The 15976-nt window shown below is 37.3% G+C and overlaps 7 protein-coding genes across 7 annotated transcripts; 4 read left to right on the top strand and 3 right to left on the bottom strand.

The window, feature by feature from the left end:
• Window positions 1-71: 71 nt before the first annotated feature.
• Window positions 72-3323, bottom strand: C9374_009376 (uncharacterized protein; the record flags this gene model as incomplete). Its single annotated transcript, XM_044699556.1, has 1 exon — window positions 72-3323. The coding sequence occupies one exon, from the start codon at window positions 3321-3323 to the stop codon at window positions 72-74; it is 3252 nt and encodes a 1083-aa protein (XP_044544727.1).
• A 58-nt stretch (window positions 3324-3381) lies between these two features.
• On the bottom strand, window positions 3382-5031 carry C9374_009375 (uncharacterized protein; the record flags this gene model as incomplete). The annotated part of the gene is made up of 8 exons (XM_044699555.1): window positions 3382-3578; window positions 3683-3738; window positions 3825-3830; window positions 3890-3977; window positions 4062-4095; window positions 4147-4413; window positions 4624-4772; window positions 4887-5031. The coding sequence occupies 8 exons, from the start codon at window positions 5029-5031 to the stop codon at window positions 3382-3384; spliced, it is 942 nt and encodes a 313-aa protein (XP_044544726.1).
• A 467-nt stretch (window positions 5032-5498) lies between these two features.
• Window positions 5499-6665, top strand: C9374_009374 (uncharacterized protein; the record flags this gene model as incomplete). Its single annotated transcript, XM_044699554.1, has 1 exon — window positions 5499-6665. The coding sequence occupies one exon, from the start codon at window positions 5499-5501 to the stop codon at window positions 6663-6665; it is 1167 nt and encodes a 388-aa protein (XP_044544725.1).
• Window positions 6666-7378: 713 nt separating this feature from the next.
• On the top strand, window positions 7379-8227 carry C9374_009373 (uncharacterized protein; the record flags this gene model as incomplete). The annotated part of the gene is made up of 1 exon (XM_044699553.1): window positions 7379-8227. The coding sequence occupies one exon, from the start codon at window positions 7379-7381 to the stop codon at window positions 8225-8227; it is 849 nt and encodes a 282-aa protein (XP_044544724.1).
• Window positions 8228-8670: 443 nt separating this feature from the next.
• C9374_009372 (uncharacterized protein) lies at window positions 8671-9081 on the top strand (the record flags this gene model as incomplete). The annotated part of the gene is made up of 1 exon (XM_044699552.1): window positions 8671-9081. The coding sequence occupies one exon, from the start codon at window positions 8671-8673 to the stop codon at window positions 9079-9081; it is 411 nt and encodes a 136-aa protein (XP_044544723.1).
• Window positions 9082-9187: 106 nt separating this feature from the next.
• C9374_009371 (uncharacterized protein) lies at window positions 9188-10988 on the top strand (the record flags this gene model as incomplete). Its single annotated transcript, XM_044699551.1, has 3 exons — window positions 9188-9916; window positions 10204-10506; window positions 10626-10988. The coding sequence occupies 3 exons, from the start codon at window positions 9188-9190 to the stop codon at window positions 10986-10988; spliced, it is 1395 nt and encodes a 464-aa protein (XP_044544722.1).
• A 212-nt stretch (window positions 10989-11200) lies between these two features.
• Window positions 11201-15037, bottom strand: C9374_009370 (uncharacterized protein; the record flags this gene model as incomplete). Its single annotated transcript, XM_044699550.1, has 1 exon — window positions 11201-15037. One exon carries the CDS (start codon window positions 15035-15037, stop codon window positions 11201-11203), a length of 3837 nt encoding a protein of 1278 aa, XP_044544721.1.
• Between the last annotated feature and the right edge of the window lie 939 nt (window positions 15038-15976).

Here is a 15976-nt window from a genome sequence, read left to right as displayed (position 1 = left end):
TTGTCACAAGCTTGCGACAGGAAAATGATTTTTATTAATAAATTAAAAAAACAAAAGTAATTCACTGACATTTATGCCATGATATAGGGCCGCTTATCTTGTTCAATGATGGTATAGGAATCTCTTGCTTGTCGATACACAAAATAAATTCCCAACAAGGATAGAAATACAAGGGCCACCACAGAAGCCAACAACAAGCTCACTGAGAAGGTCCATTCCAGTGCTTGATCTTGTTCCTTAAAGTCATAATTTGGAGTTGACTTGCCTTGCTTAAATAAGAAGGTCTTGAATGTAAATGGTTCCATAAAGAAGGAATCTGAAACGGTTTTCTGTGAAATCTTTTTAGAGGTGGATAAATTGGTTTCATCCAGTGTTAGATCTTTCTTATTGACGAGTTCCTTGATAAACATGGTACGAATGGAGAGTGATTTTCGATCTAGTTCTGATGAAGGTCCTAAATGTTGTAATTGAACAAGTGCTTTAGCGTCATGTGTATCGAGACTCTTTCGATTCAACACAATATCCAAATTCGTCAAGTGAATGTTGTCATCCAATGACTTGTGCAGCGCAGAGAATTGCTCAACAAGTTTTGAAGCATGCTCAACATTAATTACCGCTTCTCCGTCATCATTATAGTACGAGAGGGGTGTGTAAAAATCCTTTTCGAACGGTGCCAAGAAGGGTGGATAATTATTCACAAGAGTTTCTTTGGGGAATGCAATTCCTCTCAAATCAGGTGCACTCAGACCCTCATCGATTCGCACCTTAATATTCAAAGCGACAACAGAATCGTCGTTCACTGGTTGATCGACACCTCGTCCATCATCACTATAAGTTCTTCTATGAAGCATAATTTCGAGTTGACCATTTTTGACACTGGCTGCTCCATGAGTTTCAGTGACAAATAATGTGAGTTGCCGATTTTTTGTTTCATCTCGAATGTAACAATTGTACACGATAGGCATGTAGGTGGCTTCGACTTTGTCTTTTCTGGATACTTTCACTGTTTCTAAACCATTCTTATCACAATAAAATGTTTCACCAGAGTTAATAAATGCTGATGCGTCAAATCTTGTAATAATCTCTTGATCCATTCCTAAAGGTCCAACAACATAGATGTATTCAAAATCAAAACCTTGCTGTGAAACTTTAGGATCATAAATTCTCACGTATTGTTTAACATTATCAGCAATAATTTGGCTAACTTGTGTGAAAATGCCACGAGATGCCTTTTTTGTGATTGTTAATGCTTTTGAGGTGGATGACGTGATCATAGGTTTTGGACTTTGTGCTTTTGGAACAAAAATGTAAGCTCCACTGTGTTGTGAGTAAGGGGATGAGCTGTCACTTTCATAGTACATGAGTTGCTGTGAAAGATCATACTTCTTTCCAGACTTCTCAACGGAACACAATGTGACTCCTCCTATTTGAGTGTGTTGACAGAACGTCAGCGAAGTTTTACCATTGGTGACCGTGTAACCGTTCTTGTCAGCAACATTTACCGTAGTTTCTTGCATATCATTGTCAACCACATCTTTACATGGCTTGGCAAAAACTAAAGTATAACCAAGTGCTGGAACATGGGGAATGACCAAATACAAATCCTGGTCGTTTTGATCCAATACTGATCGAATAATTTGAGACTTCAATGGTGTTCCTCTATTGTCATAAAAGCAAATCTTTGAAGCAACATCTACCACTTCATCATCAACATTAATCACAGCAACATGGTGATAAATGTCCCAACCAAGACTGTTATAGATGGCAATAGGTATAGAGTAGTCCTTGATTCTTTGTGTCACTAACTTTCCAAGTGCGTCAAGGAAGGATTTGAATGAAAAAGTTTGGGAAAGCAGTGTGTTATAATGTTCAAGAAGCATATCTCCTTTTGAGATTCGACTCGTCAGTAAGGTGCTCAGAGCTCTAAAGAGAGTTTTCTTTGCTGCAGTAACTCCATTAGATAAGCTTTGAATATAATCTGTTGTGACATCAAATTTAGAAGTACCTGTAATTGCGTCATGGTGAGTCACATCGGCCATAGCCACAGCCAAAACGTCCAGATTGCGAAATCCCTCAGAAATAAATGCGGTTTTCTCTTCCTCCTTTACAAATGGAACAGAAATGGCGAATAATGTTTTGGCAGTCCTAAAAAAGCTCTCGGCAACTCTAATAGATTGTTTCAAAACGGGATATGACGTATAGTAGCCTGTCCAAAATGCCGAAGGGCCATCTGCGTATGGCATGAAATCATAATCAACAATATTTTGTGAATCGGTTTGTGGCTTGGAGGCTTCCATATATTCACTCAGTAAGGAATATTTGATCTTGTATGGGTACTTGGTTGAATTCTTTTCAATGCCACGAATCGCCTTCTCAATTAACTCGAATCGGCTCTTGGCATATTTAAATGTAAAATCGCAACCAGCAGGTATCATAATGTCACTTTGTTTAAATCCAAGTGAATATTTCATGATTTGTTGGTGCAAAATTTCAGCAGCCTCGTCCTCATCGACATACGCAATAGATCCTTGCTCTTCATTAAAAAATAGTGGTCTAACACAATATTGGTAATCCATAACGTTTGAATAAACTGTGGAGCCGTCAGACAATTTCCAAGTGAAAGACATTCTCTTTGAATTTCTCATTTCTGTTTGTATCTTTTGGGGAATTCTCATGATGACGGTGTCATTCAAGCCCGATTCAGCATAGAGACGTGTCATGGTTGTCGTGCTTCCAAATGGATCAATTCTGAAAGAAGTATGTGGTACAAATGTATTGATACCGCTCACCGTTTGGCTATCAATTTGACTGTCGAAAGTGTCCATGACAAATTGATGACCTCTCGTTAACGTGTGAATCACCGAAGTGTAGGTATTGGCAGCCTCGTCGGACATGGTCATTCCACCCAATGCAAATTCAATTCTCTTCTCTTTCAAAAATTTGACAAACAGATTTCTCTTGTGGGGTTGTGCTTCATCCCACCAATAATTTATAAAACTCATCTCCACAAAAATAAATTTTCTCTTTGGATTTTTATCAAGAGCTTCCAAAACGCCTTCAATGATAGGCTTTACGTCCTCTTCATAGTATGCTTTTTTTGTTTTCAACCAACCAACATCCCAATGGCTATGCGGGATCATATGAACCGTTTTAAAATAAATATTATTAGGATCGGAAGAAGAAAATGCTTGTTGAGCATGAACGGATTGTGAATTTGTTGTAATCATTATCATCATGCTAAAAAGAGCGATCATCATCATCAGGATCCCATACAAGCACCGAGCACCGCAAAATCTCACTCCGAATACTCGTTCTGCAGCCATTTTTTTCGTTTCACTAGATTTTTTATTAGCAACCAGAATCCATGAATCAATTGGTCGTTCATGAACGATACTGTGAAGGATTGGAGATGGAGAATTGTCCCTTGGTATGGCCTTTGTAGTTAATGAAAGAAAGTTGCATTTGGGATTGAGAAATTTCTACAGCTGTGAAACCTGATTCTTCATAGTATTGTTGGAGGTAAGGATGGGAAGGATCAATTTCATACTTTTTCACTTTGCTACCGGCTCCAGATACAACTACAGTTGAAGATCATTTCAGTTGTTGGTAAAAATTTGGTAGGAACAGAGGTTCCATAAATGTTGAGTCAATGTGTTGGTTGTTCCAGAACATTAATACATACTTTGATTCATGCATTGTCCATTTTGATCGCAATCAAATCCATTCAAATATTGCAAACTAGTTGTCAGTATTTCAAAAAGTTGTTTGTGCATTCGTATTAGATAATTTGAATGACTCTCCTCTTCGCATTGCAACACACTTACTTGTGGCTACAAATGAACAAAATTCGATATGTTGTCGTACCATGAAAATATAATTCTTCACTTACTCATGTCCAGAAAAATAAACATAAAAGCCGTTTTTAACAAGAAGAGGCTTCAATTTTTGTGAAATATCAGGATTATCTCCATTTTTGCCTAATTCTCAGATTTCCACAATTGTAAGGCAATGAAAATGATTCATTGAAAATTACCGTCGAATCGAATAGGAATTTTACAAACCTGCAGATTTCATTGGATGATGTCCAACAGCAATCTATGAATGTTATGATATTCACACTTGTTCAAAATGCCACTGTCAACTCACCTTCCAATGAACATGGTTACTTCTTGTTAAGGAATCAATAGTTTGTTGCATGATATCCAATTGTTTCTCAATGTTCTTTTGAAGAAGAAGTGCTGTCATATTGACCTTATCACTTGAATAATATGATTCAATCATGGGAGACGTATCAAAAACAGCTAATAATATATTCACATCTCCTGCTTTTACCACTCGAGCATAATATTCGTTGGGTAAATAGAAAATACTAGAACCTGGTCCACCTCGATCATTCTTGATGCTGTAATCAATCTTTCAATTTCATTTCGATAAATATTGAATATGTCAAAAAGTATTTCAGTTAAATTGTTGTTAATATATTATTGAAAAATTAAATTATTGAATGTTACAATCAACAATTGTTTCAGTTAAATAATATGTACATTAGTAATAACAAAAAATTAAAGCATTGAACAAATTTTTCGCCAAGTGTCATGATTTGCCCAATGGCATGTCACTTACTTCAGCATGAGCGTATCCGTAATAATCATGATTTCCCAAAGTGTTATAAAATTGTGATCCAAAAGCCTCTCTTGGTCGATAAACATCCTCAAAACTTGTCTTAAATTGACTATCATGAATTCCACTCACTCCATAATCATAGAAATTATCTTTGAGAAATAATTATTTCCACAATCCAAAGATCAAGCAATTGTAATATATTAATTAATACAGGACGAATTAATAATTCACATCATCAATGGTTGAATCCAAAGAAGACCTACCTCCAACACCAATGGAAAAATCACAACTCGTATTCACGCTCTGACACCATTGAACTATTTGTAAAGCCACATCCGTTTGATGATCTTCACCTTGTCTTCCAAAATCTCCAATCACTGTAAAATAGCCTGTTCCAGTAGATTTCATTGGACCGTTATTTGACTGCTTCGTTGGAATTTGGATTCGGAACGCAAGGAGAGTTGAAAATTCGGTCTGAAGAAATATTGCAATGATGAACATCATCACAAGATGGTTGAGCCTTTCCCGCTTAATGCAGATGGACATTTTTTTCTTGATGGAAGAAATAGCTCCAAAGACTGCGTCGAAATGGTTGCCAGTTCAAATATTTCTTGTTAAATGAGCTTTCGAATTTCAATGAATCAATTTTACCAAAGATTTCAGTCATTTCCAAAGTTGTGTAATTACTATTTTTTGAAAATTTCCTCAAACACTTTCACAAAACAAGAAATGAATAAAGTCAAAGGTCTTTCAATTATTCTTGATCATTGATATTAAAAAAGAAGAGAGAATATTCTTTCTACAAAGCAGCAGTTACAATTGTATTATCGTCCTCCACCACTTCTAAACATCAAGAGTACTCAATCATTGTTCCAATGGATCTCCAACTCGATAAGAAGATACTGTTAGCCTTTTTGGTTGCAGTCGTTGCAGCCTTTTCCATTCAAATGATGGTTCATCATACGAGTGATAATCCCGATATTACGCACCATGCTCATGCTTCCGTTCCCAATGAACCTGCCACCAATGCTCCCAGTGCTCAATTTAAGGCAGCCAATGAACACATGAAAGAAGGAATGAAAGGAATGGCTGAAAGTGCTAAAGATTACCTTCGAGAAAAGAAGAAGGACGTGAAGGAAGATTTGAAAGAAGTCAAAGATAAAGCAACCACGTGGACTGAAAAAGTGAGGGAAGCCGTAAGCGAATTGAAAGATGAAGTCTTGGATAAAGCTACTCAATTGAAAGATAAAGCCATAGGTAAAGTAAAGAAGATGAAAGCAAAAACTGGAGGAAAGGCCCGAAGAATGAAACAAAAGACCACAGAATTAAAAGACTTGGCTTCAGAAAAGATGACCAATGTCAAGGAAAGTGCTTCTGACTTGAAAGACATGACCAAGGAGAAGGCCGATACTCTCAAAGACACAGCAAAGGAAAAGTTGAGTGATTTGAAGGAGAGTGCCTCTGAGAAGATGGCCAATCTCAAGAACGTGGCACAAGAGAAGGCGACCGATTTGAAGGACAGCATCAAAGATACCATGAAGGAGAAGGTCAGCGATCTCAAAGACTCCACTACTGACAAGATGAAGGATTGGAGCGAAAAGGCCAAAGAAAAGGTTTCAGATGTGGCCGGCTCGACCATGGAAGGAGTGAAGAATGTAGCCTCAGACGTGAAAGAAGGCATTAAGGAAGGATTTGAACATGCCCGAGATCAGAGCAATTTAGTGAATGAAGAGAAGATGGCCTATCCTGATAACGCCTTTCAAAACTTGGATCCATTAAAACGTGAAACGTATCGTGAAGATGTTGAGATGGGAAAGGCTCCAAGTGGAATGCAAAACACTCACACCACCACAACCGACACTGGTGTCAAAACTCCAGATTTAACAACAACCACAACTACTACCACAACAGAAGCATCTCCAGAAACTCTGGCAAAAGCAACTGAACCATTGTATGAAGAAGATTTCAAAAAGACACGTGAAAACAAGGGATGGATGGGAGAACAAGCAGAGGAAATTAAAGCAAGCTCAAAGCCTCTTTAGGCCTTCCGATAATTGAATGAGGTTTTGCTTTTATATTTGAAGATGACTCGATGAGAATGAGAATAAAAATCTCTCTCATTAATAATGTATTGAACATGGTTTGCATTGTTGACCACTTAATGATTGGACCTCCTCTATTCATGACAGACCAATCGTTTGCTCTTGAACAAAAGACCTCTGTTTTACAACTGTTAAACGTTGCAATTCAATTTCACGCTGGCCAACCAGGAGTTTTCTGACTTCAAGACAACTGACTGATCAACTCCAGCTCCTAAAACATCGGACCTGAAGCGGATGGAAATTGTAATCCACACAAAACAAAAAATCAACACTGCTGCTCGTAGGAGCCTTTGTTTCGCTTTGTTACTACAGAGTTTAGTGCACTATTCCCGCTACTGAAAAACTTGAGCCTAATTCCTCACACCTTGGCCCTTTCACCACCACTCGGACCAACAGTCTTGTATCCCTTTTCCATAACTCATCTTTTCAATTTTCCTCTCCTGGATATCAACCATTCAAACTTTGCAACATTCAATATAATTACCTCATCTCCATATTAATAGCAACAACAACTTTTTGATTTTACCAAATCAATATATTCATCCAAACATTTTGTGTGCGAACAAAATCATCATCAACATTATACCTCCATTAGCGAAATTTAGTGTTGTATCATTCTTACCATCTCCGTCGTCAAACTCAGCATCAATAATATGAATCAACAACAGCTCATTACATCCATGATTCCCTCAATCATAACCGACACTTTGACTTCATATGGACTCTCTATACCTCAACAAGTTCTCGTCGGAAGTCTTGCTTTCCATCTCATCTTGTACTTGTTCGTCATGAAAATATTATGTTTGACTCTGATTAATCCATCGTTTTATAAAACTCTCTCAAAACGAGATCAAAACGAGTACGAGTCACGTATCATTTCCTCTCTTCACTCATTTGCAATGGCATTTGGTGGAATGGCAATTTTATTCAACGATCATGTGTTTTTATACGATTGGAACATTATGCACAGGTCACTGGCAACTGAATGCTTGTTTTACTTCTCCACGGGATACATGCTTATTGATTTGTTGTTTGTCTTGTATTATTATCCTCAAATTGGAGGCATTGAAATGGTGATTCACCATGTTTTTATTTCGTCAGGCCAAATGTATCTTGTGGAAAGCCAAATTGGAGAAGTGTTGGGTGTTTGGGTCACACAAACCGAGCATACCACCATTTTCATTAATATGAGGTGGTTTTTGGACAAGGCTGGAATGAAGGAAAGCGCAATCTATATTTTCAATGGACTCATGATGTGGCTGGTGTGGTTCCTGGTACGAATTGGCTATGCCGTTTTTAATGTTGTCTTTTTTGTGAGAAAGTGGGATGAATGGATGAAGTTGGTTGAGGAGAGAGGAAATTATGGAGTTTTTCATCTTGTTTTCTTCATTATTCAATGTTTGAATTTGGGCTACTTGAATATCATGTGGTTTACCAAGTTGACAAGAGGAGTCATTAAGGCTCTTTTCAGTAAGGACGAAACAAAGAAGAAGACTGCATAAGAAATATGTAGTGACTAAGAGTTATGTTGCTGCTCTTTTTTCAACACTTGTGAAAATCTCTCTTGCAATAAAAAGAGGTGATTTTGCGTTTTGTAAGGAGTGATTCAATAATTTTGACAAAAAGTGAGCGGTATTGTGTCACGTCGACATATACTTTGTTGATACCCTTCGTATAGCAAACATTTGATGTTAATCACAGGACAAATGTTAACAACCTGAGACGATACCCCATTTTGGTCATGTATTGTAAACTATATTTTCTGGTTGACCAATTTTTTTTAAAAAATGTTTTGAAAAAAATACGCCACAAATCATCACAGGTTTGTTTCACTTTTTTTTGTTTTGCCTAACATTTGTTAATTATTCTTTTCTCATCACTATTCTACATTGATTCTCTCATCATCTTTAAATCCTCTCTCATACTTTTATAAAACAACAGAAAAATGGTAGCCCCAAAGTTGTCCATCAAGCCAACTCACAAGAGAGAGAAGAAGTTCAGAAGATTTGATGCTCACAAATTCAAGAGATTGGCACAAACCACCACATGGAGATATCCACACGGTATTGATAACCCTCAAAGAAGACACTACAGAGGTCATGGTGCCATGCCATCCGTTGGTTTTGGTACTGCTAAGGTTGTCAAGTATCACGATAGAAAGACCCGTTTGATCCCATACGTTGTTTCCAATGCTAAGGATCTTGAAGTGTTGTTGATGCACAATGATAAGTATGCTGCTGTCATCAACCACCAAGTTGGTGCTCAAAAGAGAAAGCAAATCGTCGAAAGAGCCAAGGAATTGGATATCAAGCTTTTGAATGCTACCGCCAGATTGAAGACTGAAGAAACTCAATAATTGTCTTATTTCTCTTAATAAAAAACATTATAAAATTCAAATCATTTGGTATGTTTCTTCTTTTTCAAATCCGATCTGGAAGCACAAGAAGATTTATTCCAAAAAAATGTTTTCAAGCCAGAGTCAACAATCTTCGCAATCATCAGAAAAGCCTTCCAATCCGAGTGGAGGAGGAGATACCTCGGGTGCATCAGCGCCAGCACAACAACCAGCATCCTCGGGATTGAAACATTCCACGCTAAAAGAATTGGAAATGGAATTTAGTTTGTTAAGAGTACCCCTAGAGATGGCCAATCGAGAATTTCGATCCTCCCAAAAATCCGTTGAGAAAGATCTCGGAATTTTAGAGAAGGCTGTTCGTGAGATGATTCAAAAAGCAACAAAACAAAATGTTTCTGCACAGGATCAATCTGTTTTTCTTGATAAAGTTGTTACAAAATTGCGTGGAGTGAAACGAAAGCTTGAAGAAACCGATGTATTGGAAACAAATTATTTGAATAATTGCAAGGAACGTTTGGATCATTTGGAACAGTATCCGATCATTACGGGAGCTATTTCCCGCAGAAAATCTATTTCTAACATTACAGAACATGAATATCAATTATTGGCAGAGTGGCGAAGAACGAGAGTGAATCGAGTCATTGTAGATTATTTGTTACGATTTGGACACTATGATACAGCTCTTGCTCTCTCAGAATCTGAACATATCAAACACTTGGTAGATGTTGAGGTTTTTACTCGTGTCAAGCATATTATAGAGTCATTGATGAATAAGGATTGCTCTGAAGCACTCAAATGGTGCTCTGAGAATCGATCAAGATTGAGAAAAATTTCTGTACGTTCTTGTTTTAATGGACAAGTAGAATTTGTATATTAACTGTGTGATGTTTGTATACAATTTTTTTTACAATTCATTGCACTGTGCCACAACATCTATTGTTATTATGTATATTCACAACCAATTCCTTGAACCATTATGTGGATTGGTGCGGTTACGTTACACATGCGCTATTATAACACACTGCTTTTTTGTTAAAAATAATTATTGACACATGGAAATAATTCATGGCATTGAATCATGAATGATAATTGTTGCAACCATGAATCATTACACATGTCTAGAGTAATTTGGAATTCAATTTAAGAATTCAAGAGTTTATTGAACTCTCCAAGAAGGACAAAAAAGTTGAAGCCATCATGCATGCGCGAAAGCACTTGACATCATCTTCGTCATCTCAGAGCGACTCCAAAAAAAACGCAGAAGAAGAAAGTGTTTCACTCACACCCGAACAAACAAATATGGTCAAAAAAGTGATGGCATCTCTTGTGTTTGGTCCTTCTACTCCCATTCCTGGTTACAAGGAGCTGTATGAGGACTCGAGATGGAATGAATTAATTGAACAGTTTAAATCTGACAATTATCAGGTATGTGAATTCTTGTAAAAATTTTCTGCAACACTGATTGAATGACATGACAATCAATTGTATTACGCTCATTCAATGAAAACGATATTTTGATAATAATAATAATTGTATGATGACAGTTGCATGGACTCACGCGTGAACCCACTTTATTCATGCTTTTACGTTCTGGATTATCTGCTCTCAAAACACCACATTCCTATGAGGAATCTTCGATCAATATTAATGATCCCCTTTCGAATGATTTATTTAGAGAAATTGCTAAAGACTTACCATTTGCTCACCATCATCACTCGAAACTTGTTTGTAGAATTACTGGTGATATTATGGATGATAATAATCCACCTATGGTTTTGCCTAATCAAAACGTCTATAGTTTGAAAGGTCTTGAAGAGCTGGCCAAAAAGAATAATGGAATCATTGTGGATCCAAGAGGAGGGCAAAGCTATAATTTGAGTGACGCTAAAAAGCTCTTTATTATGTAAATAGTTGAAATGTTGATCTACAAGACTGTAAATAATGTACATTATTGTGAAATGATCAATCAACACATGCACTAACTGTAAATGCTCATTTCAGATAAATCAGCATTGTTTTTAACAATTCATCAACAACCTGAGTTAACGCACAAATCACATATTCCTTATTTATTAGCCATATATGCAAGCTTTTCGTAACATATCATCTTCAACAACAATTATTTTCTTCTAGAGACAACTGAGGAGCTTGAATGCTTCATCAATAGTTCCTTATCAGATGCACTGACAGACAAACCATGCAATGTTACATTCTTGAGCTCTGGGGAAGTCTCAGCGAAATTGACCGAAGTCAAAGCATGACAGTCACAAAGTTTGAGGGTAGCAAGTTGATGACACTTTAAAGTCATTCTTTCGAGGTATTGACATCTAGAAATTTGAAGTGTTTCTAAACGAGCATGACTAATAAATGGACGTGATAATCCACACGAACTCAATCTAACCTTATCAAGACCACTGCACTTGCTCAGCATGGACGCCAAGCACATGTCAGAGAGTCTTGCACATTTGGAAAATCTCATTTTCTTTAAAGATTGATTCTGGCCTACTACTTGAATGCTAGACAATTGATCACATTCTTTAACAGTAATCTCACTAACACTACTCTCAGCAGGAAAATGAACTGAGGTTAATGTTGGGCATTGTGAAATGAGAGCAGATTGGATTGCAGAGGAAAGCGTGAGAGTAGTAAGATTGGTACAATTCACAACGTTCAAGTTCTTGACATGCAAATCACAAGTCAATTTGGCCACACCCTTGCATTCAGAAATTTCCAAGTTTTCAACATCTTGTCCAGAAAAATGAGTTCCAACTTTTTCGAGTCTCATCTTGTCACATTTTTGGAATGACAAGGTTGATAACTTGTCAGAGGCACAAATCCATGGACTGGTGAGATTGGTACATTCAGAAAATCGAATATGTTTCAAATTACTGTTGAGACCGCTTGTGAGCTTGGGAGCGACCAGTGAATTACACTTGTCAAAGACAATGGTTTGAATATAATCGGAAGATTGAGAAAGTTCTTTCGAAATCATGGCCTCGTTCAAGCTTGGGCAATCGGAGAATAAAATTTCAGTGCTACAATTACCACTAGTGTTACCCATCAAGCTGAAACTCTTGAACTTTTTGCATGAAACAACGAGTAACTTTTTCAAATTTTGAGACATCACTGACGGCATTTCAAGTTGAGAACATTCTCTAATATTAAGGTCAATCAGGTTTGGTAACATAAACACAGGCTTGTTGAGCATGTTACAATTCACAACTTCTACGAATCGAATATTGGGACTATTGACAGAAATGTTGTTGAAGGAAGAATCATCAACGCTTGGACAATTTCTAATGAACAGCTTGTTCAACTTTTCACTCTTAATATTCAAACTCTTGAGCATGTTACAATCACTAATTTGAACTCCTTTCAACACGTTGGAATAGATGTTGGTATTTGAAATGCGATTGCAATTTGAAATAACAAGCGCCTGGAGATTTGACAAGCTGTTGCATAATAGACTCAATGCATAATCATTGAGACTAACATTATTGGAGATGCTCAACATGCTAATATTTGGGCACTTGTTGATAATATTACCAACAAGGCGTTCATCAAATGGAAGAAAAACACTTCCAACAGCAAGTTTTTCAAGTTTGGGACAAGGTCCAAGCTCTAATCTTTTCAATTGATGAAGGTTTGCCATGTTAAGAGAATCGAGAGACTTGCATTTGGTTGCAATTTGTTCAAGAGAAATGATCTTTTGCAAGTTCAGTGAGGTCAAATAGTCGCTCTCCACAAATAAATGTTTGAGTTTTGTCGCTTCTGGCTGAGGAAGCGCAAACATTTGAAGATTTTCCATCCGAGGACACTTTAGAATCAACTTTTCAATATTGGCACATAAATCAACACTCATGGAGTGAAGTTTGGAGCAGAACACTTCGAGATTCATCAAATCATTACACATCAAGACAATAATCTTTTTCATAATATTTGAAGAAATGGAGAGTGTCTTGTTGTCAGCACCTGTTTGGCAATCAAACAACTCCAAATCTCGCAAGTTTGGCAATGAGGTTATCAACTGCGAAAGGTTCACATGTGCAATGTTACTACTCTTGAGCTTTAGCTCATTGACTTGTTGGGATTGGATCATTTGAAGACCACTCAAGTTCTTACATTGGTCAATACATACTTTTTTAAGGTTGTAGCATGATTCAAAAGTGAGATGTAAAATTTCAGAGCCGCTAAAGTGGAATTTTTCAAGAGAGGAGCTATTGATGGAACATGAGTATACCTTGTTGGTGGAAACTCTGGCAGGATTCTCGCAAACAATAGAGAGTTGACGCAAGTAACGAAGCTCTGAAAAGATCATATCAAAGGTTTTTTGCGTAACACCGTCTAGACCTCTCAGGAATAGAGATTCAAGTCTGTGGCATCCACGAATAAACGAAGAGAGTGCATTAAAACTAATGTTTGCAACATCAAGTTTTAACTCTCTCAAGTTTGCTCCATATTGGCCTAATTCAATGAGATCCTGTTCATGAAATACAATGTTTGAGGTGCTGAGGGCAGAAATTGAGCGAATGTTCTTGCAATTCTTGAGAAGGGACTTGACTGATTGTTGAGTCAAGCCAAAACAATAGTCCATTTCAATAGCCTCAAGATTGAGGACACGTTGTGAAAAGTCATGAATTCCTTGATCACTCAATTTGTGATGAGTAGAAATTCTGAGAGATTGCAAATGTGGAAATTGAGCTATTTGCAAAAGTGCAGAGTCTGTAATACTTTGCTCGACATCATCTTGATTGAACTGAACTCTGTCACCCTGTACATGTGCCAATGTATGAATCGATCCATTTTCTGAAGCAGATACCGATGAGCACATGGGAAGTACTAATTTTGTCAATGAAGGATAAACTTCAAAGAGCTTTTGAAAATTGACAGCTAGGAGCTGTTTGCATGATGATGGTAAAATAATTTCTCCAAATGGATGAAGCATTCGAATCGAGTGTGACTGGCTAGGAGGAAGCAACACTCCTCCATTCTTGAAAATTCCAAGTTGTTCTTGCTTTTGAAGTGAGAGGCCAAATTCATATTGTTGAATGTTGTAAATGACTTCTTTTTGACCGAGTCTTCCAAGAGATTCCATGAGCATGGTAGAGCCCAATGCATAGGCTTTTCTCATGTCAAGAAGCTTGAAAGAGGTAAGATCATCAAGAAAGCCAATCACATCACCCATATTCTTGATTTTAAAGTGGCCATTGTTGAAATCAATCCGTTTCCACAACACAGAATGCTTGGCTATTTGATACCATCTTTTGCAAACTCCAAACATGGCATGAATCAGCATGGGTTGTGAAAGATAGGACATGACAAAGATAAGGATGCCATGAGGTAACATTTCCCATGAAGGACTTGCTTGGACGAGTTGACCACTTGTTGTTGCACAATTAAGATCCGTGATATCGTGCGACGAGTTGATGGATGGAATAATCGCTGCTGATGCCGCTTGTTCAATGTCTAGAGCTGATGGTTTCAATGACATTGTGGAATCCTTAAATGAATGGCTTGGCAAACCTTTTTCTAGATGATTCATATCATGATCAAACGAGCCATTAATGGTTTCGTCTTGCATCATCTCGCCAAGAGCTGAATCTACCAAATGATTCAAGTTGGAATGTAATTTAACCTTTTTAGGAGCAGGTTCATCTTGCACATCAAGGCCATTCGAAATGTTCATCATGGTCATTGTCACTGCAGAATGTCCTAAAGGACTACTACAGTTGTCATTACAATTTGAGTCTTCTTCGAGCGATGAGTTTACATTATCATCAATTTGGAGATGCTTTTTACGCTTTAGATGATTTGCTTGCTCCATAGGATTAAATTGGAAGGAGAGTTGTTGTTGTTGCGGGGTTACAGGAACAGCCGTAGCATGAATGCTTTGCACATTATTGCCATCATGATGGTTGTTGAAAGCAACACTACTGGCATGAGTAGTGCCGGTCATGTTTGATGTTGAGCTCATCCTTTTAACACAAGTTGGATTGTGGGAAGTAAAAACAGACACGTGTTGTTGTTGTTGTACTAATTTTGAGTATTGTGCTTGTGAAACCTTACAAGAAGAATGTTGTTGATACTTTCTTTTTGAAAATCTCTTCTTCAGATTTGAGGGTGCTTCTCAAGAAAATGATGACAAGTTATTTTTAGTTGAAGTACACTCGAGTTGTTGATGAAGGTTTCACAGATGAAGAATGCTGATGATGGATGCAAAGATCAGTGCAAGTTCCTCTTTCCTTCAACAATAATAACACGAAGAAGTATTTGATAATAATACGCAAGCCCGATACGAAATATTACAAAAATTGAGAGTCCACCCAAACCAACAATCCCCGAAATAAAAAAACAAAATGATTCAGTACTATTCTACTCGTATCAAGAAATAATATACTCAATCCGAAACAATGAAGAAAGAAGAAAAAAACGATGAAGCGAACCCAACCAAACACAAAGCACACTAGGAAGGACTTGCTAACCGCTTTTTTTGATGATGTAATGGAAAAAAATTTTGACTCCGATTCAATGAACATTCATCAAGACGAAGTGTTGTTCGACGACGCATCTCAATGCCAAGAGAGGAAATTTATGGTTGGCGCCTCCGACGCTTTTGTGGCTGAGATAATTGTATATGAATGTTCAAGAAGAAATCATTAAAACCAAAAGGGCGAGATTGATTGTTGTTGGATGGAGCATTTGTGAACCTTCTGCTTGTCGAGGGAGTTATCCAAAAGTAATATTAAGAGTCCTCCTCAATCATGAAACTTTCTTTGAATATTCGATGTTTGAACTAACCAAAGTGGAATGCAAGAAGAATTGATCATTGTCATTGAAATGAGGCTCTGCACAAAGAGAACCTGTTCATAGATGGTACAGGTTAGAGCAATGTAAT

The sequence above is a fragment of the Naegleria lovaniensis genome (assembly GCF_003324165.1).
Source record: "Naegleria lovaniensis strain ATCC 30569 chromosome Unknown tig038, whole genome shotgun sequence".
Taxonomy (NCBI): Eukaryota; Heterolobosea; class Eutetramitea; order Acrasida; family Naegleriidae; genus Naegleria; species Naegleria lovaniensis.
Note: the sequence above shows the minus strand (reverse complement) of the source record. Positions and strands in the feature narration are given on the sequence as shown.